Below are 16878 nucleotides of genomic sequence, written 5' to 3'. Positions count from 1 at the left end.
CACGGGCATGGCCACGGTACAGTGTCCCATCCAGGCCCTACACAGCTGCACGTCTGCGGTCCCGTGCACACAGCCACTCACAGTACACACTTACGCAGCCTCGCGTAGACCATTCCACGTTTGCATTATTTACACGGTCACAGATGCATTATCCACACAACCACATCATAGGTACACCTCTGCAGCTACCCCCCAAGTACACGTATAGCTTCGTATGCGGTCTCGTATACATACCTCCTATACCACGTGTATATCGGCAACAGTATTTACAGTTATAAACATAACATGATGTAAGTAGACACAGATACCCAACTAAATGCATAATTCTGTGGCCAGCCACACATTTGTAAATATGTAAGCAAATGCAGGCCCACGACTTCTCTCTCTTGAATAAGAGACCTAAACAACATCATTTCCCAGTCTTAGCCCTAAGTTAAATTAGGGCTAAGTTAAATCAGGCAGCCAAGAAAAACTTGCAGGAAGTTGGCTGGGAGAAACTTCACTGCAAACAGCCGAGCTGACGAGGGGGGAACAGGCAGTGGGTCGTATATAACTAGACAAGAGAAAAGCAGTGCTTCCCTGGGGCCTCCACTCCCCCAGTCCCAGAGCCAACCAGGCCTCTGGAATCAAAAGGCCTCTTGCATCGGGGTTGGGTAAGTTGTAGGGACTGGGAGGGGAGCCAGGGAGACTGCTGACGGAGGGGAAAGTGTTTGGAAAGGGGAGGCGTCTGTGGTTTGGAAACAGCAGGGCTCTCCAGCCCCTGCTTTCAAAACCAGAACAGGCCCGGCCACCTACCCACCCCGTGGGCAGCCTGGCCAGCCCTCCCTGGGGTGAGGTGGCAACCGTCCTTCGAGGGTATATCGGAGTGACCTTGGCGTCAGCACCTCCCAGAAGCCCAGAGGTGCCCCCCAGAGCTCCCAGGCCCCTTCCCACAACTTGATTCCTAAGGGGCGTCTCTTCTAGAGACCCCAAGCAACGCAAACGACTCAGCCCCCTCCCCCCAACCAAGGTCATTTCCTTCAGTCTGGGTATCCTCCTGTCTGGCCCCCTAAGGTGGGGTTTGTGGCCCCTGTTCAGTGGAGGGGCTGCCTCTGCTTTCCCCCCAGGGAAACCTGTGAGGAGGGAGCTGAGGCCCACAGGGCACGCGGCCACACATAGGTAACCCACACCTTTGTCATCCCAGCCAAACATGGCGGAAAACCGAGCCCCCAAACACACCAGCTGGAGGGGTTGCCCTGCCTGGGACCAGGGCTCTGAATTCTCACCTCCTGGAACCTACAGTGCCAGGGTAGGACGAGCCTCCAAGCCAGCCAGATCTCTTCCTGGGAGCATAAACTCCCAGACATCTGTTCACATCAGCCCCAGGGCCACCATGAAGAGGGCTTTGTGCAGGAGCAGCTCAGCTTTCCTGAGTAAAACGGACGTCCTTGGTTCTGCCCACCAGGAGGGGCAGGGGAACGCAGGATGCTTACATGGCCCTCGGGGCTCTGTCCTCAGCACGCACACTGGGGACTGGGGAGGCTGGTGCTGGGGCCTGGCCCCCATGACGCAGTCTAGGCCCTGTCCTCTGCCGTGGGGCAGAGAAGGGCTCCTCTGATCTGCCCAAGAGAAAGGCTGTAATTTTTCTCTGCAAAAGTAACTTTGCCTAGGGAAACTTTAATGATGGCTTCCTGCACGAACCACAGGCTTTTAAAAATAGCCCAACTGGGCAAAGGCAAAATGTGGAGCCCAGGCCTCGGCTCACCCAAGCGTCAGAACCCTGGGTCCCTGGGGCCTGGCGCTGCCGCTCCGGCCACCACCCGGGCCAGGATTTACGGTGTCCCACTGGAAAATGGAGCGAGACCAGGAATAGGCGGGAGCGCAGGGGGCTGGACTATAAAACATGGACCTTCTCAAAGGCCCGAGTCAGAATCTGGCAGGGCCAGGTTCTCAGGCGGAGGCGGTCTTGGCGGCTCTCCCCAGCATGGCTGGATTGGAATCTGAAAGCTTCCAGGAGCGAGTTGACGCTGAGAAAGGCTTGCATTTGAGAAGAGCGTGCTGAACTGTGGAGGCTCCCGTGGGGCATCACCTACCTTTTGCCCTTTGGCAGCCTTTCAGATTCGGCCAGCGGCCCGCCAGCTCTGTCCTTGCGGCCTGGCAGGGCAGCTGCCTCCATCCCAGAGGAAGCTGCTATCTCCGCCCGGCACAGGGCCGCAGACAGGACCCTGATAATCTAGGGAAGAATGAACAGATGGCCCTCCTGAGCAGGGGGTTAGGGTGGCAGCTGCCCTCTCCCCCACTACTGCCAGAGGCTCAGGCAGGCTGCCTGGCAGGGTCCAGCTGAGGGGGTGGGGAGCGCCCGTCTCAGAGCCAGCTGTTCTGTGCCAGCATCCTGCTATTTTGAGCTCAGAGAGTCTCCCACTCGGTGCCCCGGCTCAACACACCTTTGTCCTCATCAATGTACTCCATAGTCTCTTTGCAGCACCTACTGTGTGCCAGGCACTGTCTCAGCCCCCAGGGAGAATCCAGGTCGGAGAGGACAGCACAGGTTCAGGGTGACCCTCCCAGAGTGTGTGCCAACCTCTGCCGCTCACCCTCCACTGAGGGGACAGGTGGGGCTGGGTGTTCCTTCCCAAGCCATTCCTCTGGGGAGACTCTCCCCCCAGGAGGCAGGGTGTCTGTGGCCGGCCAGCTGTGGGTCTGCCAGTCCCCAGCAGACAGGAGGCCTGAGCAGGGACTCCCCTGGAGGCACAGGGTCCCTGCCAGGAGAGAGGCCCAGGAGAGGCCCAGGAAGACACAAACTGCCCAGCCTCCCCACACTTGCCCCCCACGCTCCTGCCCAGCTCCCCACGGTGCCTCTCTCCCAGTGCCTGGGGAGCCCAGAAGAGGGCGTGCAGTCCTACTGTGAGACCAGAGCAGGCAGCTCCCAGAGGGGCTCCACCAAGCTGTGTGGTCAACTCAGCCCCCCCAGGGCTCCCGCCTGATTGTGCCGCAGTCAGTGTTGCCCCTGCTCATTTGGCCCCTGGACCCTTAACAGGGCACATAACCACGCCCATAGCATCCTCTCAGGGAAATTATGTGATCAGGTGATCAGATGAGTGGTCAGGGGAGGCTGAGGTGTCCCTGGAGCTGTCAGAAGGTTGGGCAGAGGAGGGGTTTATGGGTTTGAGGTGGGAGACAGGCTGGGAGAGCAGGTCTGGGGCATAGATGGACGTGTGGCATGTTCAGGAAGGAGAGGGCTTGCCTTGAGGCCTCCAGACATTGAGGGGACGCCTGGGTTTGTTCTCAGACTCCCTGACTCGGGCCGCAGGAGGGCCAGGTTCCTCGTGGCCCTGCCCTCAGCCCAGGGAGTTTCTGGGACCCTGAGGACTCCAGGCCCCGGCAGCCTGGCTGCAGTTATTGGACTGGGAGGCTGGGAGAGCCAACTCTATGCTGCCTGGGGCTTGCAAGGCCACCTGGGGCCCTGGCCAGCTTTGGCACATGCAGGGCACAGCTGTGAGGCCTGATCCTTTCTCTTCCCTTTCCCGGAAAAGCCAGAGGCTGATGCAGTACACCTTGGCCACCAACTAAGTGAGGCCAGGCCAGGGGGAGAAGGAGGCAGGACAAAGGGCCTGTACCCTGTCCTCAAATAGTTGTGCTTTCTTGCTTCACCCACCACCCACAGAGGAGAAGTATGTCACTGTGCAGCCTTACACCAGCCAAAGCAAGGACGAGATTGGCTTTGAGAAGGGCGTCACTGTGGAGGTGATCCGGAAGAATTTGGAGGGCTGGTGGTACATCAGGTAAGAGCCCCAGCAGAGGAGCAAGGTGCCTCTCTGCCACCCTGGCTCCCAGGCTGGCCCTGGGCAGCAGAGTGGCTGAGGGCACCAGCTGGCAGGTAAATCCTGACAGCAGCTTTGCACCCATGGCCTGGCTTGACTGCTTCAGCACCGCGAGGCTGAATGGCCGTAACAGAGAGTGCTCATCTTGCACATACCCTCCCGGGACACATAAAGCAGAACCTGAGCCACAGCCAGCGGGGCACAGGGGCCCCGGCTCGGCTTGCAGGCAGTGGTGCAATCCCTTCCCATGCATCCGCCAAGAGGGTCCAGCACATCTGAATTTGGTTTTCTGTGTCCGGCCTTGGTTGCTTGGCGTGCTCTGCAGCTCAGGCCGTCTGCAGTGCTGGCGTCCACGTGCCTTGCCGAGGTCCCAGCAGGCAGCCCCTGCTGCCCACAGATGCAGACTCGGTCCCAGGCTGTTCCGCTCCGCAGGGCTGGCTTCTGTGGTTGAGAGAGCTGGGGCGGAAGTGAGCCCGAGCCCAGGCCTCGTTCAGAGGCCCCTTGCTCGGCCCTTCGCTCTCCTTGGGCCTCATCACACTTCCCAGCTGAGAAACCCATTCGGGGGTGTGAGTAGGGGAGTGGGGAGCTTCCTGACACTCCTGGAAGCAAACTAAACCCTATGGGTTTCACTCACCTCTCCCCTACCAGGTTCTTCCCCCCAGGCCCCTCTGCCCTGGGGCTCCCAGGCCAGCTAGCACCCCCCGCAAGGAGGGGCTTGTTCCCAGGAAATGTTCCTGGGTCCTTTAGAAGCAACTCCGCTGTGATGATTTTACCCAGTTTCTCTTCTCTGCCTGTAACCCAGATGACAGAGAGAGTCCCCGTCATGGGCTCCGGGGACCGCCTCTCCAGCCCACCACACCTGGGAACCCCAGACCCACTGTGGGTAGGATGCGTGTTCTGAGCTCTCCCCCACCGAGGGCACAGATGGCCGAGGCGGCGGGGGCACTCACAAGACAGTTGCTCAGAACACAGAACGCCACGTGGTGTTCAGATTGGTCTGTGCTGACGGGTAGGATGAAGGTCGTTGGCCACATGGGATGGAACCTTAGAGTGACCTGCCAGGACATAGTCACCCCTGCCCCCGGCCCTGTGCACACCAGTCAGCGGGCTGAGGTGTCCCTTTCTGTCCCGTTAGGTGGGACAGGACTGTGTTTGCCCAAATCCACTGCCCCTAGGCTTTGATGTTCTCTGAACAATGGAAACTAGAGCCAAGCCCACAATCCAGCCACCACGAGTCTGCGTGGGAAGGCCAGTGAACATTCTGGCAGGCTGCTAACCTAAACCACTCACCCAGAGGTTTTCTACAAGGCTGCTGGGTGTTTTAGTTTTCTAAAATGACCAATAAAATCACTCTGAGTTGGTTCATCTAGTCAGCTCTTGTCCCCATGGCCTGGCCATTCAGCCAGTGGGAGCTGCAACCGAGAAAACCCTGCTGAAAAGGTTCCACCTTAAGAAGGCTGCCAGACACCCCCTTAAATATGCCTTTTCCCAGCATCCCAGGCTCTGTGTTGATCCTTACTTCCTGTCTTTCTTCTCCACCCCCCCACCCCCCACCCCCATCCCCGCCAAACACACACACACACACACACACACACACACACACACACACACACACACACACACACACACACACACACACACACACACACACACACACACACACACACACACGCGCTCTCCCTCTCTCCCCATCCTCCTTTTCCAGTTTGCTTCCCTCTGGAATCATTCCGTGCTCCAGAGCTGGAAAGCAGATGTGAGCAGAGTTGGACCCAAACACACACAGCCTCTCCTGATTCACTTCCATCTCACTGCCTGGAATCTAATTTTATCCATGTAACACTGAAGGAGCACATCAGGGTTTAGAATGGGAGCCCTCAGGACAGTGCGCAGTCCTGACCATCACCCCCAGGAGACCTCGCGCCCCATCTCCGCACAGGTGCTCCCAGTGGCTGGCAGGTTCCTCATCTTTCTTCCAAGATGAAGGGCACCAGGTTCTGGGCCAGATGCTGCCAAAAGCTAGCCGTGTGACTGTCTGCTACTTGCTTTGCTTTTCTGAGCCTTGGTTGTCGGTATATGTAAGATTAGGTATCTTTACTAGTTGCTTCCATCCACCCCTGAAATTCTGTGCTTCTGTCTGCCGGCTCCCTGGCTTCCATCCATTTGTTCACTGATGTCTGCCTTCCAAGCCCCAAAGCGGGGATAGATGGCTGAGCTTGGGTCAGCCTGCCTGCACATTCATGTGACGTGAACATAAGAAGCCGCCTCCTGCCTGAACTTTCCAGCAAAGCTCAAACACGTTAGAAACTTGAACTTTCACATTTCCTTTCCTCCTACCTAGTGAGCCCCCAAGAACAAGGTCAGATCAGGGAGGCAGGAGGGCCGGGGATTATCAGACATCTGGCATGGAGGAGCCATTCCAGAGAGCCAGATGTGTCCCGGGGAGCAGGCGGGGACATTGCACCCCAGGCTGCAGGGCATTGGCCAGGAATTGCTGGACCAGGAAGTAAGTTCTCAGTGGGTTTGGGTAGAAGCTCAACACCATGAGGGAAAAAGGGAAAAACTTGTTTTCAGAAGTCAGCAAATCCCCTAAAATTAAGTCGGCCCTGTCATTTGCCTTTTGCTCTGTTTATGGGTTTTTGGTTTTGTTTTGTTTCATTTTGTTTTTGTTTTGCCATACCAAAGGCTTTAATTTTATCCAGTCATGTGCTTTATTTAGTCTTTTCATTTATGGTTTCTGCTTTTGGAGTTCCACTTAGAAAGATTTTCTCAGCCCCCAAGATTAAGCAAATATTCACGACTTGCATTTTTAAGTTTGCTATATGGTTGTAAGGCCAGAGTCTCACTTGTTTTTCCTAACTGGATCAGTCATCCCCAAATCACTCATTGAATAATCCATCCTTCCCCCACTACTTTGAAGCGTCACCTTTAGTGTTGGTCTGTCTGTGGACTTGTTCTGTGAACTTGATCCATCTGCTTCTCCTGCAGTGGTGTCGATACTTTTCCCACTTGGTCACTCACTCTTTATACACGTCTTCCTAGTTGGTCTCAATATGTCTATCCTTCTGTATAAATGTTTGCAGCTACTCTATCCCAGCATTTTTCAGAAGAGAAAAAATTGAGCTCCAAGGTTGGGACTTGTCCAAAGTACCGTAGGCCAGAACTCGGGTTTCCTAACTCTCACCTATGCTGCCTCTTCACCTCTCTGATCACACTTCCCTTTCTGACTGGGCATTTAACTCTATATACCTTCTTATTTCTTATCTCTAGAATTGCCCTCTGCTCTGGTGAGGTAGTAGGCCATTGCAAAGTCTACCTTTTAGGCAGCCCCAAATCTGAGGAATCTTCTCATCTCAATGTCCCATGTTTGCCTGACGTTGCAAACAATGAGAGCCCGCACCAAAAGGGATCAGGCAAAGAACTAGGAGACAGAGAGGAAGAAGTGATGTTCCCGATGTCCTTCCACTGGCCCTCGTTCCAGTTCTCTCCAGAGTAGTGGCTTTGCCAAGTGTCTTACAGAGCGCAGCAGAGAAAGCTCAGCTGGGCAAGGCCCAATGGAGACTGGGGCCTGGACAGGGTGCTCTCATGATGCCATGTCCCACTCCTCCCTGCAGATACCTGGGCAAAGAGGGCTGGGCACCAGCATCCTACCTGAAGAAAGCCAAGGATGACCTGCCAGCACGGAAGAAGAATCTGGCAGGCCCGGTGGAGATCATCGGGAACATCATGGAGATCAGCAACCTGCTGAACAAAAAGGCGTCTGGGGACAAGGAGACCACCCCAGCTGAAGGCGAGGGCCCAGAGGCCCCCATCACCAAGAAGGAGATCAGCCTGCCCATCCTCTGCAATGCGTCCAATGGCAGCGCCCTGGGTGTCCCCGAGAGGACCGTCTCCAAGCTGGCCCAGGGCTCCCCAGCCGTGGCCAGGATTGCCCCTCAGAGGGCCCAGATCAGTAAGAGCCTCACTGATCCCCGGGTCCTTGCCACACAGCCCTTTAGAGAAGGGGCGTGAGGTGCAAGGAAAGCCTAAGGTGGGGGGTGGGGGGTATGTCTGCATGATCCCCATGTTATTCTCTTCCTGAGTTGTAGGCTGACCCCTGACCCCAGGCTCGCTTTGCCAGCTTGTCTTAAATGCTAATCACAAGCATGGACAAGGCAATTCCTTCCGACTCCTCCACCGAAGATGAATTGCATGCATATATAAGCTGGTAGCATCCCCTCCTCTTCTAGTGGGGAGCCATGAATGGTCACGCTGCAGATAAGTCACCTGGGCTGTGAAATGGGTCCCTCGATGCAAGGCTGCTCTGTGAGTGACAGCTGACAGCAGATCACCTTCCTGAGCCTAACCCCTTGTTGCCTATTGTCTTCCTCCAGTTACCGGAAATCTAAGATACTCGGAAGGGTGACTGTACCTCCCTCCACAAGCACTTTTAAACATCATTCTTCCGGAATCTCCTCCTTTCGTACAGGAGAAACCCAGCTGCTGGCCCCTCCAAATCTCTAGCATCTCAGGGGCAAGGATGCCTGCGGTTGAGGGTTAAACTGTTCTGTATTATGAGACCAGCTTCTGTTTGTGTCCAGCCATTCTTAAAATCTGGAGGAAAGCTGTTTTTTAGTTTAGTTCTGAACTTGGTTACATTAGCTTTATGCCTGAAACCTTCTGAGCAGTCCGTCGGGAGCTGTTTTGGGGGTACTTCCTCTTGCTTAGCACTGTGCTAGCTTCCAAGGATTCGGTAGTGAGCAAAAAATAGACATGGTCTCTTCTCCTAAATTTGGAAATCTGATAAAGCTATCTACCCTTTCCCCTGAAATCAGCCCCTATGTCGTACATTTTGAAATGTGCACATCATTTTAGGGGGTTCACGGATCCCCTTGAAACACGGCTAAGGAAGCTTAAAGATCTCTCACTTCCACTGAAGAAGCCCAGCTATCGTGCCTGTGGTGACCGAGAACATGGGTTCCTCATAAATGCGGGAGAAGACAGGAACTTCCCAGCATCAGGAGGTCGCACCCAGGGAAGGCAGGGAAGCCACTGTGTCTGGCTGCGATTTCTGAAGCGCTGTTTCTTCTTCTAGGCTCCCCGAACCTCAGGACAAGGCCTCCACCTCGCAGAGAGTCCAGCTTGGTACGTGTGCTCAGTTTCTTCTCTCTTTCTCATTCCCTTTCCTGGGTGCCCTGTAGCAGCTCCCAGTAATTGGCTGTCTCAGTGCAGAGTCTGTTGGTCCAGAGCTTCCCCAGGGCCATGCTGGAGCTTCCAGCTTTGTGGGGCTGGAGGCAGGGAGGGAAGCCTGGGGAACCCAGCCTTCCTGGGGCCTAGCTGGACAGTTTTTAATCGAAAACACACTGCACTCTAAAGCTAAATAAATCCATCCCAGCCACGGCACTGGCAGACATAAACATTTAGACTGGCTGGCGAGAGTGTCCAGCCAGGGCATTGCCAGGGGTGGGAAATAGGGCTGCTGTCCATGTGAGCCTGGAAGACTTTCAGCTTTGCCTTCCTTGCCCGGGAGTGCCCAGTGGATGCCAGAACCTGGGAGGGCACAGGGCAGATCAGTGAGCATCCTCTCTGGGGAGGAGGGTGGTAAATGGCAGGGACTGGTTTATGCTGAAGCTCAAAGAGGCTCAATGCTGCTGGGGTCTGTGGCGCCTGTAGGTGGGGTTTCCTGGCATCCAGACCGCCACGGAGGTGGATGTGTACTCAGGGTACCGGGGCTTTGGGTGAGAGGTGGCAGACTGAGAGGGCTAGAACCAAGAACTGTCATCTGGGGCAGTGGGATGCAGTGGAAAGAATGGGGCTTCAGGCCTGCAGGCATGGATGCATACTCCGTTTCTGACACTGAGAAACAGCAAGCCCCTGGCCAGGTTGCTTACCCTCCAGAGGCCTTGGTTTCCTTATTTATAAGAGGGGGACAGTGCCAGCCATCTCCTAGGGCTGTTGTAAGGATGGGATGAGATGGTGTATGCAGAGGGCTGGCCATCGACTTTCCACTTCCTCTGTCAGCGCTCTGTGCACTATGTGTGGACAAGGATTCTGAAGTCACATCTGGGCTTAGCAGCAAGATTTACTGTGGTCAGTGACATCCGCCCCAGGGGGGCGGACAGCAGCAGTCACTGGAAGAGTTGGCCTTCCATAAACAGGATTTTTGAAGATTTGGCCCCTGGAGATGGGACCGTCCTGGCCCTGGCCATCAGCCCCAGTGGAGTTTTCTATCTTGTTTCTCCTCCCATTTTACACAACTGAACGAGTTCTCCCCTCCCCCATCTCTCTCAGCCCCAGCTGATTATTTTCAGGCAGACTTGATTTTGGCAGGAATGGGGTAATTCTTTCCACACCTGCCAAAAGCAGGGCTTGCTAGGACAGAGCTGCCCTTTCCAGCTAGGTCCGTCCGGCTCCCACCTGGCCGCGGGGGTCCAGGCAGGGCTGGGACCTGGGCCACATCTGTGCGCATGCACGGCTGCAGAGCCAGCCACCAGGGCAGGGAAAGTTGACCTGGTCCCTCAAAACCAGCCTCCCCCGCACCTTTCTCTCACTTGACCTGAGGCAGCTCAGCTGTGACTGGCAGGATTAGAACATGCTGAGCCTTGAAGGATGAGGCAGGGTAAGAGGAATAGGATGGCGTTTCAGGAAGAGCGTTCGGCTTCAGCTTACGTTTATAGAGCTTTTCCTGTGCTGTTGGCTGGACCAGAAGTTATGTTCATTATCTCATGACCCTGTTATTAGTTCCATCTTACAGATGAGGAAACTGAGGCTCAGAGAGCGCAAGGGCCTTGCCCAGGGCCACGCAACTGGTGAATTGCTGAGCTGGGATTGGAGCCCACATGCATCCACCTGCAGGCAGAGATCTTTTGAGGTCTTCCTGCTACACTGTAGCTGCTTCCCCCTTCTAGCCTCCCAAACACATGTACCTTTTTTATAAGATTGTTTTATTTTAACTCCTTTTTTTTTTTAAGGGTTTCAAATGCTTGGCTTTTTTTTAAATTTTATTTATGACTGTGTTGGGTCTTCATTTCTGTGCAAGGGCTTTCTCTAGTTGTGGCAAGCAGGGGCCACTCTTCATCACGGTGCGCAGGCCTCTCACTATCGCGGCCTCTCTTGTTGCGGAGCACAGGCTCCAGACGCGCAGGCTCAGTAGTTGTGGCTCACGGGCCCAGTTGCTCCACGGCATGTGGGATCTTCCCAGACCAGGGCTTGAACCCGTGTCCCCTGCATTATCAACCACTGCACCACCAGGGAAGCCCTAACTCCTTTGTTTGATACCAGGCCATACTGGGAGTGATGGGGAGGCGCCAAGGCCATGTTGGCTGGAGTAGAGACTGGCTGAAGCTGGAATGTCCTCTCCACGAGGGCAAGGGGGTTGTCCTGTCCCTTTGGTTCACTCTTGGATGCCTGGTGCCTTGGACCAGAGTCTGGCACCCAGTAGACACACAACAAACATTTGTCAAGTGAATGAATGAGGCTCACAACTCATGGGCTGTGGCCATATTCTACATCTCCTTGCATGTCAGGCTTAGTTATCGACGTGCCGGCATCTAGGAAGCATTTAGGCTGCCCAGCGTGTTCTACCCAACCCCAGAGCAAAGGATCCTGAGTTTATTCCGTGCTTGCCTAACCATTTGGCATCATCATGATGACAGACCAAGGGGTTTTCTGACCAACCCCACACCCCCTTACATCCACCCCACCTCTGCAGTCAGGTGTCACCCCAGTGGCCCTTCACCTGAGACTCAAGGACATGGCTCTCCTCTCCCAGGGAGCAGTGTGCATGGGCTTTGCTACAACAATTTCTCTGCTTTTGACTTTCTTTTTGGGACCTAGCTGTTGAGGCTTCTGAAAACTGGATTCCAAAGATGTAAGGGTGGAAATTTACTTAGATGATCATCTTCATAGCTCAGACAAGTCTCAAGCGAATCCTAGGTATTCTTTTTTTTTTTTTTTATATTGGGGGTAGGAGTTTATTAATTAATTTATTTATTTTTGCTGTGTTAGATCTTCGTTTTGTGTGAGGGCTTTCTCTAGTTGTGGCAAGCGGGGGCCATTCTTCATTGCGGTGCGCGGGCCTCTGACTATCGCGGCCTCTCTTGTTGCGGAGCACAGGCTCCAGACGTGCAGGCTCAGTAGTTGTGGCTCACGGGCCTAGTTGCTCCGCGGCATGTGGGATCCTCCCAGACCAGGGCTCGAACCTGTGTCCCCTGTGTTAGCAGGCAGATTCTCAACCACTGTGCCACCGGGGAAGACCCCTAGGTATTCTTAGAGAGCCTGGTCAGGAGAGTGGTCTCTTGGTGAGACACCCTGAGACTCAGGTGATTGATACATCCTCAGGTCATCTGCTCTCCACCTGGTGTAACCGCCACTCTCACCTCAGTTACGGTTCTGATCAGGTGGGTCTTGCTGACTTGAGTCCTTCTCTGCCTCAGGGGTTCCAGCTGCCTAAGCCGCCAGAGCCCCCTTCTGTTGAGGTGGAGTACTACACCATTGCCGAATTCCAGTCGTGCATTTCTGATGGGATCAGTTTTCGAGGCGGACAGAAGGCAGAGGTGAGCCTTGGGCCATGGGGCTAAGGGTTATAATTCATGATGGTCAAATACCTCCCGTGTTTCCCATTTATGTCTTGCTGGAGACATTCCCGAGGGGCGGGCAGGAAAGGTGCAGAAACAGGACCCACAGGGATTAGAATTTGCCTAAAGCCAGTCAGTGCCACAACCAGGACTAGAACCCACGGCTCATGTCTCCACCCAGCTCCCGTCACAGCAGCAGTTTCCCAAAGCATAGTATAGGAGCTTGTGATGGGGGTACTTTGAAACAAAGGGCCTCTGGGGTTGAATGAGTTTGGAGGACAGTGAGTTAAACAAAACCCAACCAGCTTTGTTGTTTTAATTGCAGAACTTCTCAGAGCCTAGATATGGGGGTATCACTGTGTGTCTCTTAGAAGGGACTGGAATAGGCAGTATCACCTAGATTCCTCTCCCAGGAGCTCCTGGGGGCCAGGGTTCCACAAGACCCATATTAGGAAGTGCTGCTGTTGGGAGAATGTGGTCCAGGCAGCCGGAGTAAGGCACTGAGGACCCCAGTTCTGGCCATGTCCATACCACAGGCACCTCTGACATTTGATGCAGTCACTTCTCCCCCAGGTTCTGATGATTTCTCTCTGCAAATGGGCAGTAGACCCTCTCCTGCTCCCTCCCAGCTGGTCTCCTAACATTTATGAAACCCCACTTTGTGGCCAGCGCTGAACATGGCATTCCAGGGGCCAGGGAAGATCTGTGACTCAGATCTTTCCCTTGAGTGGCTCTGTGTAGTAATGGAGTTAAGTCCAATTAATACCTGTAAAACCATCAGAAGAGTAATTGGGCAGCCTCTGCCCATTGAAGAGGTGATATCTCCAATGTGAATGTTTTAAACCACATGCCTGGAACTTAGAACTAAATTTCTAAGAGAAATCATTCTCTCAGTGGTGCTTATGCTTCCAGAAGAGCCTATGAAGCTCATCATGTAAGAGAACTGACAATATTTAGGATCTACCCACGTATGCATTTTGAGTATGGAGTGGGCAGAGTGAAGGATGGAATCTAGCACCCAAGGCGGGGCGGGGGCTGCAGAGGGCTGACCTCAGGCAGACCTTGCCTTTGGTGGTCTCTATCCCCCCTTCCTTCCTTGCCCCTCTTCCCCCAGTGCCGGTGCTTTCAAGCTTCCCTTCCCCTCCCTGGGACCTCTTCCTCCAGCAGTGTTCCACAATTCAAAATTACAGTTGTTCCTCGGGATCCGTGGGGCATTGGTTCCATGACCCCCAGTGGACACCCAAATCCTGGGATGCTCAAGGCCCTTATATAAAATCATAGTGCGGTTGGCCCTCCATATCCAGGGATGCGGAACCTGCGCACATGGAAGGACAACTGCCTCTTCCATTCGTACTCCCCGATCCAAACGGACCTCAGTACAGCCAGCAACCACACTCCTGGGCTGTCTCCAGTCCAGTTAAGAAAGAAGCTTCTTGAACGAGTTTATACTAACAGGGAAATGACTGAGAGGCCCTAGCCTTCCCCCAGGAAGCCATTCAACTCAGAGAAATCTCCTCAGCTGGTAGGATTTCAGTGGGATTCCACATGTAGTGAAATGACCACGAGCAATGGGGAAACCAGAGAGGTCCGGCCTCAGCCTTACCTCCAGGTTCCACTCACCTGCACCCTCCTATTCCCTTCTGCCCTGAGAGACCCTTTCCAGGGTCACCGAGGGAGGGCCTAGCAGTATGGGGGTGAGAGGATGGAAGTGGTGGGATGGCAGTCTTTTGTACGTATGGGTCCGTGGTGAGTGGGGTTTTGTAGGGACTGAGAACAGCGCATCTTCCAAGTGTAGTAGCTCAGCGGGAGGAGAAGTGAGGGTCTGGAGAGGCCAGCTCGGCCAGGGTGTTGGAGGAGACATGGAAGAGCAGGAGAGGGGGCCTTGGAGAGTGGGAGCCCCCCCATCCAGGAGATGATAGAGACCTGGGTTTGAATGCCAGCCCATCACTTCCTACGCTGGGTCCTGGGCCACTTACTCAGTGGCTCAGTTCACTCATCTGGGAAATGGAGATAATGTCTCCTAGAGCCGAAGTGTGAAGCTCCCCCCCGGCACATGGTAGGGCCCCAGCGATCCTCCCAGCTCACTGGCCTGTCTGCCCCTTCCCCCAGGTCATCGACAAGAACTCGGGTGGCTGGTGGTACGTGCAGATCGGTGAGAAGGAGGGCTGGGCCCCCGCGTCGTACATCGATAAGCGCAAGAAGCCCAACCTGAGCCGCCGCACGAGCACCCTGACGCGGCCCAAGGTGCCCCCACCGGCACCACCCAGCAAGCCCAAGGAGGCCGAGGAGGGTCTGGCAGGCGCTGGTGAGAGCCAGGACTCCCCGCTGAGGCTCAGGTACGAGGAGCCCGAGTATGACATCCCTGCCTTTGGCTTCGACTCAGAGCCAGAGCTGAGCGAGGAGCCCGCAGAGGACGGCGGCTCGGGGGACAGGCGGCCCGGCCAGCCCCGCAGGCCCTCGCCCGCCTTCTCGCTGCAGCGCGCCCGCTTCAAGGTGGGCGGATCTGCAGAGGACGTGGCCCTGGAGGAGGAGACCATCTATGAGAACGAGGGCTTCCGGGCATGTGCAGAGGACGCCCTGTCGGCCAGGCGCTCCTCCCGGGACAGCGACTCCCCAGGCGGCTCCCCACTGTCCCTTGCCAGGAAAAACTCCCCCAAATCAGGCTCCCCCAAATCATCGTCGCTCTTGAAGCTCAAGGCAGAGAAGAACGCCCAGGCGGAATTGGGGAAGAACCACTCCTCGGCCTCCTTTTCCTCGTCCATCACCATCAACACCACCTGCTCTTCCTCTTCCTCCTCTTCCTCCTCATCCCTGTCCAAGAACAGTGGGGACCTGAAGCCCCGTTCTGCCTCGGACGCAGGCATCCGCGGCACCCCCAAGGTCGGAGCGAGGAAGGATGCTGACCTGAAGACTGGGCTGACCTCCTGTGCCCGGGCCAAGCCATCAGTTCGGCCCAAGCCGTTCCTGAACCGCACAGAGTCCCAGAGTCAAGAGAAGATGGACATCAGCACTTTACGGCGCCAGCTGAGGCCCACTGGCCAGCTCCGGGGTGGCCTCAAGGGCTCCAAGAGCGAGGATTCGGAGCTGCCCCCCCAGATGGCCTTCGAGGGTCCCGGTGAGGGGTCCAGGAGAGGCTCGGCCGACCTCATCACCCTCCCTGCCGCCACGCCCCCGTGTCCCACCAAGAAGGGGTGGGAAGGGCAGGCCACCTCCTACACGACGTGTAGTGCCTACCAAAAGGTCCAGGACTCGGAGATCAGCTTCCCGGCAGGCGTGGAGGTGCAGGTGCTTGAGAAGCTGGAAAGTGGCTGGTGGTACGTGAGGTTTGGGGAGCTGGAGGGCTGGGCCCCCTCCCACTATCTGGTGCTCGGTGAGAACGAGCAATTCGACCCCCCTGGCAAAGAGCTGGACACAGTGGCCACCAAGAGCAAGCAGAACGAGGGCAAGTCAGACAGCCTGGAAAAGATCGAGAAGCGGGTCCAAGCGCTGAACACCGTCAACCAGAGCAAGAGGGCCACGCCGCCCATCCCCTCCAAGCCTCCCGGGGGCTTCGTCAAGACCTCGGGAGCCGGGGCGGTGAAGATGAGGAATGGCGTGCGGCAGGTGGCCGTGAGGCCCCAGTCGGTGTTCGTGTCCCCACCGCCCAAGGACAGCAACCTGTCCTGTGCCCTGAGGAGGAACGAGTCACTGACGGCCACTGACGGCCTCCGAGGCGTCCGCCGGAACTCCTCCTTCAGCACTGCCCGCTTGGCAGCCGCAGAAGTCAAGGGCCGCCTGGTCGAACGGGCCGCCAGCCAGGGCTCGGACCCTCCTCTGCTGCCCACTCAGCGCAACGGCATCCCGGTGTCCCCTGTGCGCCCCAAGCCCATTGAGAAGTCCCAGTTCATCCACAACAACCTCAAAGATGTGTACGTCTCGATCGCGGACTACGAGGGGGACGAGGAGACGGCGGGCTTCCAGGAGGGCGTGTCCATGGAGGTCCTGGAGAGGAACCCCAACGGCTGGTGGTACTGCCAGATTCTGGACGGGGTGAAGCCCTTCAAAGGCTGGGTGCCCTCCAACTACCTGGAGAAAAAGAACTAATGAGGGGTGGGGGAGGGCCTAAGTCCTTCCAGCCTCAGTATGGGTGAGCTGTGAGATAAGACAAAAGGGAAAGGGAAAATGGGAGGGGGTGGGGAGGACAACATTAAACCTGCAGAATGTGGGGCCTCGAAGATGCTCCCCTCCAGGCTGTCCCCCAGCTGGAAGGTAGGGTCTGGCGGGGGCCCACATTTGAGCGGGGAGTGGAAGGGGCAGGGGTGTCCTGGGCCTGGGACCGGAGGCAAGAAAGCTGAGCTTCACATGTGCACCTTGGGGACTTTGCTGATGGACTTGGCACCATTTGGGACAGGCCATGTAGGAAACCCCGATTTGTGCCTTGGCCGCAAATCTGGAAAAGGTGTGGTTGTGCGGGCGTCCTGTGCCCTGCCCCTGCCTAGCCTGGTTTCCGTTGCTGGCATCTTGTACCCTGGAAGTAGCCCTTGTAT

The 16878-nt window shown here is 55.9% G+C and overlaps 1 protein-coding gene across 4 annotated transcripts in view; it reads left to right on the top strand.

Annotated features, from left to right (window-relative positions):
- The window catches only part of SH3PXD2A (SH3 and PX domains 2A), a gene marked incomplete at its 5' end in the record, with an annotated part of 237019 nt that extends 220535 nt beyond the window's left edge, over positions 1 to 16484 (top strand). For all 4 annotated transcript variants that reach the window (XM_079715283.1, XM_079715284.1, XM_079715282.1 and 1 more), the window contains 5 exons: positions 3644 to 3761; positions 7412 to 7749; positions 8872 to 8921; positions 12212 to 12331; positions 14462 to 16484. In XM_079715283.1, coding sequence (XP_079571409.1) covers positions 3644 to 3761; positions 7412 to 7749; positions 8872 to 8921; positions 12212 to 12331; positions 14462 to 16435 — 2600 coding nt within the window. In that variant the 3' untranslated portion in view covers positions 16436 to 16484. The remainder of the gene's footprint in view (positions 1 to 3643; positions 3762 to 7411; positions 7750 to 8871; positions 8922 to 12211; positions 12332 to 14461) is intronic.
- Positions 16485 to 16878: the final 394 nt, after the last annotated feature.

The sequence above is a fragment of the Hyperoodon ampullatus genome (genome assembly GCF_949752795.1).
Source record: "Hyperoodon ampullatus genome assembly, chromosome: 1".
Taxonomy (NCBI): domain Eukaryota; kingdom Metazoa; phylum Chordata; class Mammalia; order Artiodactyla; family Ziphiidae; genus Hyperoodon; species Hyperoodon ampullatus.
Note: the sequence above shows the minus strand (reverse complement) of the source record. Positions and strands in the feature narration are given on the sequence as shown.